This window comes from Hyperolius riggenbachi, chromosome 6 (assembly GCF_040937935.1).
Source record: "Hyperolius riggenbachi isolate aHypRig1 chromosome 6, aHypRig1.pri, whole genome shotgun sequence".
In the NCBI taxonomy this organism is placed as follows: domain Eukaryota; kingdom Metazoa; phylum Chordata; class Amphibia; order Anura; family Hyperoliidae; genus Hyperolius; species Hyperolius riggenbachi.
This window is the reverse complement of record NC_090651.1, coordinates 74,764,613-74,773,160: the sequence shown is the minus strand read 5'-3', so window position 1 is coordinate 74,773,160 and position 8,548 is coordinate 74,764,613. Positions and strand designations below refer to the sequence as shown.

General features: G+C 44.9%; 1 protein-coding gene across 1 annotated transcript in view; it reads right to left on the bottom strand.

The window, feature by feature from the left end:
- Positions 1 to 1,405: 1,405 nt before the first annotated feature.
- The window catches only part of BEST4 (bestrophin 4), a 29,309-nt gene continuing 22,166 nt past the window's right edge, over positions 1,406 to 8,548 (bottom strand). Inside the window, exons 7-8 of the mRNA XM_068242074.1 lie at positions 5,079 to 5,233; positions 1,406 to 1,826 (exon numbers count right to left, since the gene is read on the bottom strand). Of these exons, the coding sequence (XP_068098175.1) occupies positions 1,406 to 1,826; positions 5,079 to 5,233 (576 nt within the window). The remainder of the gene's footprint in view (positions 1,827 to 5,078; positions 5,234 to 8,548) is intronic.

Genomic DNA, 8,548 nt, shown 5'->3' with positions numbered 1-8,548 from the left:
CCATTAATCATCAAAATTACCATTGGGTGGCATGTTGGGGCATCAATTCTTGGCAGATTCCATCACAGTGGTTGAATCTGCCGGGGAATATCGCATAGTTTTTGGGCACCTTAAGGCCAGTGGGAGCTACTAGTATCGGCTGAAGCTGATGTACAGGCTTGGGAACTGTAGCACATCCATTTTAACCACTTTATCCACCGCTACAGTATATCTACGTCAGGGGTCCCCAAATGTTTTGGGTCGAGGGCCGGGTCAACATATTTCAGACTGCTAGGGGGCCGGAGTATACATAAAATTATGAATGATGTAGAAGTCTTTGCGGACCAGACAGTGAAGCATACCAAGGTGACCCACACCCACTTGATGCTAAATGTGATTGGAAACTAGCGAATTACTGCTATCTTGCTTCCATGTGGATGGGTGGTGCCAGCACTGCTATTCTATAAGCGGACAACCAATGTTTAAAGATGGAGCTGACCGCATCTATAAGTGCTACATTTTGTGTGTGAGGGGCTGGTATAAAAGCCTCAGGGGGCCACATTTGGCCCCGGGCCTTAGTTTGAGGACCACTGATCTACGTCCTCTGTGACTTCATCTAAGCCACGAGGACATAGATATACGTCTTGTAGCTTAAGCACTGCTGTGCACCATTGGGCTTGCTTCTGGGCACACTTCTGGCACTATCTGATGCCGCACTAATTGGTGAAAAAGAATATATGTTCCCTGAGCCAATAAGATTGATTTTTACCATTAAAAATACGTTTATTTTCTCAGTTCATAGTGAAAAATACACACTGTAGCATTATTTCAGAATCCAATATCCTCACCCTAAATTGTGACAGCAACATTGTGTTTTTAATCTACAATACCACTTTTTATTTTTAAACTGGTATTGGTAAAACTGAGAAATAATGTGTTTTTACTAATTTCTTCCTCTTTTTCCCATTAAAATGCATAGAAAACAAATTTGGTTGAGGGAAAAATGTCATACAATGAAAGTCTAGGTTGTCTTGAAAAAAAACCAATATATATTTTATTTAGGTGTCATAAGTGGGGATAAAGTTATTGCTGATTAAATAGGGACATAGCCAAAACATCAAAACTGCTCTGGTCAATAAGGGGAAACAAGGTCTGGATGCAAAGTGGTTAAAACTGGAATGTCTGAAAGGTGAGAGAGTTTATTTTATTTCACTTTACAGCAGCTGCCACCAAACTTCGGAGTATTACCGTAGTATTGTGTTTGTAAAGCAAAGTATCTAAGGCTCCATCTTGGGTTTTCTCCCTGCCTTCTCTAACACAGTAGGGTTTTACTGATCTGACAAGATATAATGTGCAGCTCTTGTAAAACCACCATTACCATCAGATTGAGTTTATTGGTTTCTGAGGAGGACAATGTCTGCTGTCTTCAGGATTCCGATTCGTCGTCCTCATCCTCTGAAGGTTCATCCACTGTGATTAGGATTGGAGATGGCCGTGGCAGCTCCAGTTTTTTTTGCTTCTCTGAAGCCTCTAGCCTGCGAGGGCTTCTAGACACCACTTTAGGTGTAGGGGGTTCACTGGCCCTACTTTCCTTCTCATCCTCTGTGGTCAGTTCTTCATCAATTCGTCCATCTGGATCAGTGTCACTGTAGCGTCCATTGGTGTTGGGTGACCCTTCACCTCTGAAGCGAACCAAAGGAGTACGCCCACTGCGGCCCATGAGGTTTCTCATGCCCACTGCGGGTGATGCAGCAGAGGAGAGGAAACGGCTGAGCATGGGGGTGCGAGCTCGAGGCAGGTTGGGGGTGGCTGACACTTGCTGGCTTTGTTCTGAATCTCCATCAATGCTAAAAAAAAAAATTATGTTAAATAAAAATTATAAAAAAATATTAGTATAAAAAAAAATGTATAAGAAATATTTACTCCTTATTAAAGTGAAATTACAACCACATTGTTAGGAATAATAAGCAATATAACCTCCGTATAAAAAAGCATGTTTCGTTCAATAAAAACTCTAATAACATTTTTGCCTGGTACATTCCCAGCTACTTCAGTCTCCCGGTTGTCCTCCAAGATAAAAGTTATAAAATATCAGAAATGTCTAAAAATACCTCCATTACTATGTAAACTGCAGCTGTCTCATGACCACTTGTAAACCTTTTATCCCCCCTTGCCAGATCCAGGTATGCAGTAGAGATGGTCAATGAGATGCAAATTGATGCAGGATTATGCAAATTTATGTAGATTGAAAATTGACTAATTTAGGCCTCTTTTCCACAGACAGTTGATAGGCAGTGAAATGCCTCTCAAACTTTCACAACTGTCCGTAGGAAAGAGTCCTTAGGCTGCATTTCCACTTGTGCCGTGCAAATCGCCGTGGTAAAAATTCGCATGCGGTTTCATGCAAATTTTCATACGAATTCGCATGGATGACGATGCATGCGAATTTAACCATGGCAGTGCTGGTGTGCTTTTCCATTGTTTCTATGCAAATTCGCAATAAAATTCTATGCAAAGTTTCGCATGAAAATTCGCATGCTCAAACCTCATGCGACTTTCCTATTAAATACATTGTATGCGATTCGCATAGTGGTATGTGGTATGCGAATTCTGATGGCTCTGCCATGCGAATTCTTTCTGCACAGAAAAACGCAAAGGAATCCTGACAAGTGGAAACAGTCCCATTCACTTGTATTGCTATGCGAATTTGCATGCGAAAACCGCATGCGAATTCGCAATAGTGGAAATGGGCCCTTAGTCATGTCTAGGTGGAATTTGGTCCATTTTCTAGCTACAAAAATTTGCATACATAATTTGCATACTCCTTCATTGACCGTCCCTCGTGTACCATACTACATCGGGGTAGGGATGTGGAGTGTTGTAAAAACAGCACCGGAAACTTGGAAGCAGCTGCGCCACCATAGGCTGTAATAGGAATTACGGCTATAGCGGCGCTCGGTGAGTAATTTAGGCACCGTTAGAAGACCACACAAATTATGATTAAAACACTGTAATTTGGCCGCCAGCAGTAGCTGGAAGCCGAATTACATCTTTCCCTACTGTTCATGGCGACCTGGAGGGGATGTATACAGGGAGGTTTGGTGCAGCTATGCACCAATCAAGACAAGAAGGGGTTGTGTGACTGATCCACTGCTTAAAGCCTGGTACTACACACTTTCATTTATGACTGGCCTATCACTGACCAATGTTGCCCCCTCCATGCAGTATGAGGGTAGGGTCACACTTGAGGGTGCGGGAAGATGGTACTATTTCCCGCTGGCAAATCAGCATTCTTGGCCAGCAGCCAGCTGAGAACAATTGGGAATCGCACGTGTTGCGATAAAAAGCAGTGTCAGCTTTTTTTCCCCCCATGGCGGATAACCACACAATCGCTCAGTGCATTGGGAACCATTATGCGTTTTCGCGGTGTGGAAAATGCCTGCGATTTTTGCCAAGTGTGACCCTAGCCTGAGGGCCAACAGATATTGAATACTATGAGCAGATTGTGTAGGTTAACCATCACACTACATGGAGGTGGAAAAATTGGTCAGCAATTGGCCAATCATAATTGAAAGTGTGTACCAGGCTTGATACTTACGCATTGATGGATAATGGTGGGAGGTGATTCCACCTGCAGTGGGGGGTGTGGTTTTGGCACTAGGTTACAAGATGTATGCACAACAGAGCTTGCCAGCACAATAAGGGCCTGTTCACACTAGGGGCGTTTTCAGCCTTTTTTCAAGCGCAGGCGATTTTTAAAATCGCCCATAAAACGGTTGTGCAATGATTCCCTATGCGAGAGTCACAGCTGAGCAGTTCATTTCCGATCCGCTCAGCAAAGCGGTGCCTGCACCATATTTGAGGCGTTTTTGCTATAATGGGAGGTATAGGAAAAATGCAAAACGCTCACAAAACCGCTTTGTGCAGCGATTGCGTGAGAGTTTTTAAGAATAAATACATTGTATTTATTCTTTTCTGGGTCAAAGAGTGAATTAGAAAAGCGCTTTTTACAAAAACGCAGCGCGCAGTGGAGCGCCGGGAGGGGAAAAAAAATAGCACAAAACCGCTTGCGTTTTCGTTTTTAGGTGTGAATGGGGCCTAAAGGGCAGCGAAGGTGGTAGCTTGACTGCTGCTCGTTATTTTCTGCCATGTCCGTTTTTAATTTTTTATGTGATTGTGTTGCTTTTACTTTCCCTAATCAATGGACTAAACTACAGTATTATATTTGAATTTAAAAATAGGCATGTAAGCACACATTTCTCTGCGTCTCCATTGAGATACATTATGTGTGTTTTACATGCACTTTTAAAAATTATGCAGCAAGTTGTGCCTCTACACAGGTCTGCATAAGAAAGACTTACGCCGCCTGCAATTAGTACAGAATGCCGCCGCAAGGCTGTTAACGAGCCAACCCCGCCATTACCACATAACACCAACCCTGTGCTCACTCCACTGGCTACCGATAAAATGGAGAATTCTGTTTAAGATTGGCTTACTGACATTCAAATCCTTGCACAATCTGGGCCCTGGATACCTGAAGGACTTGTTGCAACTGCATCACACCTCCCACAATCTTAGATCAAAAGGACGTAACACCTTGGTCACCCACAGAGTCCACCTCCACACATTTGGAGACAGAGCCTTTTGTCATGCTGCCCCTACACTTTGGAACTCCCTGCCACACCCAATCAGGACAGCTCCATCCCTGGAAGCATTTAAGTCTATACTGAAAACCTACCTCTTCAGTCTGGCATTCATGAACATCTGACTATCTCCTCTGTAACACAACCCAGCCTGCAACCCTGTATTAATCTGAGACACAACTATGCGCTTTGAGTCCTATGGGAGAAAAGCGCTTTACAAATGTTATTGTATATTCAAAAACAGACATATATGCGTTTTTACATGCATCCCATAGACTTTCATTAGCGGCAAAAAACAGTGTTTGCCTGGAAAGTGTCTTTAATGAAAATACTAATTCAGTTCTTGCGTTGTGCTTTATTACATGTAGGCAAAGTACTCCCTCAACCCATCAGAAGTATCGCCAGTTGTGTTGATCCACCCAACTCCCACCATCCTCAGTAACTCAGTTTCCATACCGCATGTCAAAAGTGGAGCCCATAAACGATGGTTTGAGAGTCTCGGCTGCAGTGGCGATAGTGTATGGTGGCAGTGCGCTCTGCTCATCCCAGTACTTGTCTTTTCCCATCGGTGGTAGGTTCTGGTACATGTCGTCCACGGATAACAGGGAGACCTTGGCAGAAAGCAGATGGAACATCATCATCAGTCTATGCTTCCTATATTGGACATGGTTTTTTTTAAATTTCCACATAACTGCCAGTAGTTCACTGGTAATGTTTTGACGAAATCCAAAGCATGTCCTCTCCACCTGGTACATTTGGAGAAGGAGATGCTCTGGGGTCCTAACTGGGAGATGGAACAAAAAGTAATCACAAAGCACAAACAAATCTTGGAAGTGGCCACAAGGAGTAAAAGCACCAACTGGCTAGAGGAACAGTACCTCTGTATGAAGGCACACAGTATGAAAAAATTGCAAGGAACTTGGGTACGATTTAAAGGACAACTGTAGTGAGAGGTATATGCAGGCTGTCATATGCAGGCTGTCATATTTACTTCCTTTTAACCACCCTGGCGTTCTATTAAAATCGCCAGGGCGGCTGCGGGAGGGTTTTTTTAAATTAAAAAAAAAATATTCCATGCAGCCAACTGAAAGTTGGCTGCATGAAAGCCCACTAGAGGGCGCTCCCGATCCGTAATTCTGATTGCCTCCGGCGGTCAGAATCAACAAGGAAGGCAGCTCTTGTTTTGCTTACCTCGTCGCCATAGCGACGAGCGGAGTGACGTCATGGACGTCAGCCGCCTCCGATCCAGCCCTTAGCGCTGGCTGGAACTGTTTGTTACGGCTACGCTGGGCTCGGGCGGCTGGGGGGACCCTCTTTCGCCACTGCTCGCGGCGGACCGCCGCAGAGCGACGGCGATCAGGTAGCACACGCGGCTGGCAAAGTGCCGGCTGCGTGTGCTGCTTTTTATTTCATTAAAATCGGCCCAGCAGGGCCTGAGCGGCACCCTCTGGCGGTAATGGACGAGCTGAGCTCGTCCATACCGCTAAGGGGCAATACTAGTTGCCTGGCTATCCTGCTGATCCTTTCCCCCTAATACTTTTAGCAATAGACCCTGAACAAGCATGCTGCAGATGAGGAGTTTCTGACATTATTGTCAAATTGGAATCTAAGCTATGCTGTAATCCTCCCCTATTCAATCGAAGTAGCTCATATTATGGGACTTGTGATATTAATCAAATTCAATCAGCCCTTGGAGATATTGTTGACTAAGGGTTGGAACACACTAGTCAGAATCGCATATGCATTTTCAACTATGTGCTGTGGAAAACACATGCGATTCTGCCTAGCGTGTTCCTATCCTTAAAGGGGCACTTAAGCCAGGAATAAAAAAATCAGTTTTACTTTCCTGGAGCTTCTACAAGCCGTCCCGTGCCCTCGCAGTCACTCACAGAGCCTCCGGTCCCCCACTGCCAGCTAGTTTCGTTTTCGCTGACAGGCCCCACAGGCCTGGCCACACGTATTTTTCTTTGCGTTCCCATCTGCAATATCGTCCTGCTATTGAGGACGGGAACTCGAAGAAGGATACGCGTGGCCAGACCTGCGCAGGTGCAGTAAGCCTGCCAACTCCCTGTCAGGGCCGGTCAGTGAAAGCTAAACTAGCTGGCGGCGGGGAGCGGAGGCTCAGTGAGTGACTGTGAGGACACAGGGCGGCTGCAGGGGGCTGGTAGAAGCCCCAGGCAAGTAAAACTGATTTTTTATTTCTGGCTTAAGTGTCTCTTTAAGGATCTTCCAATTAATAACTAGCTTGGAACTAACAGTATAATCCTTATCTATAATACACCACAAGGAACTTGAATGACTGCTTTGAAACTACATTTTGCAGCACAGGTTTTTTTTCTCTTTTTGGGAGGAACTTTATTTTTGTGTGGTGGACTGGTGATATGAATGAGAAATGCAGGTGGTATGATTACATACTTATGCATGTCTTTTTTTAGATTATATTTATGCCCAATAAGGCTTGCTGTGCAAAATTATTGAGTTTAAAAAAGGGGGGGGGACCCTCTTTCGCCGCTGCTCGCGGCGGACCGCCGCAGAGCGGCGGCGATCAGGTAGCACACGCGGCTGGCAAAGTGCCGGCTGCGTGTGCTGCTTTTTATTTCATTAAAATCGGCCCAGCAGGGCCTGAGCGGCACCCTCTGGCGGTAATGGACGAGCTGAGCTCGTCCATACCGCTAAGGGGCAATACTAGTTGCCTGGCTATCCTGCTGATCCTTTCCCCCTAATACTTTTAGCAATAGACCCTGAACAAGCATGCTGCAGATGAGGAGTTTCTGACATTATTGTCAAATTGGAATCTAAGCTATGCTGTAATCCTCCCCTATTCAATCGAAGTAGCTCATATTATGGGACTTGTGATATTAATCAAATTCAATCAGCCCTTGGAGATATTGTTGACTAAGGGTTGGAACACACTAGTCAGAATCGCATATGCATTTTCAACTATGTGCTATGGAAAACACATGCGATTCTGCCTAGCGTGTTCCTATCCTTAAAGGGGCACTTAAGCCAGGAATAAAAAAATCAGTGTTACTTTCCTGGAGCTTCTACAAGCCGTCCCGTGCCCTCGCAGTCACTCACAGAGCCTCCGGTCCCCCACTGCCAGCTAGTTTCGTTTTCGCTGACAGGCCCCACAGGCCTGGCCACACGTATTTTTCTTTGCGTTCCCATCCGCAATATCGTCCTGCTATTGAGGACGGGAACTCGAAGAAGGATACGCGTGGCCAGACCTGCGCAGGTGCAGTAAGCCTGCCAACTCCCTGTCAGGGCCGGTCAGTGAAAGCTAAACTAGCTGGCGGCGGGGAGCGGAGGCTCCGTGAGTGACTGTGAGGACACAGGGCGGCTGCAGGGGGCTGGTAGAAGCCCCAGGCAAGTAAAACTGATTTTTTATTTCTGGCTTAAGTGTCTCTTTAAGGATCTTCCAATTAATAACTAGCTTGGAACTAACAGTATAATCCTTATCTATAATACACCACAAGGAACTTGAATGACTGCTTTGAAACTACATTTTGGAGCACAGGTTTTTTTTCTCTTTTTGGGAGGAACTTTGTTTGTGTGGTGGACTGGTGATATGAATGAGAAATGCAGGTGGTATGATTACATACTTATGCATGTCTTTTTTTAGATTATATTTATGCCCAATAAGGCTTGCTGTGCAAAATTATTGAGTTTAAAAAAAATGTACTATTTTTTTTTTTACCATTTTCTATTTAATTTCACATATAAGTAACAGAGCTTTTTATGGCCTGTCACAGGAGCCCTGGTGGCTGGAATGCGAAATACCTTCCAAACGGTTCCAGCTTACAGATCGTGCAAACTGTGGTCGCAGTCAATGCGCAGAAACCGTTGGGAATTGGCCGCTGACAAACCAGAAGGGAGCCTGTGGGTTACGGAAATACACTTTACACACTATTTGAGGGTATATCTGC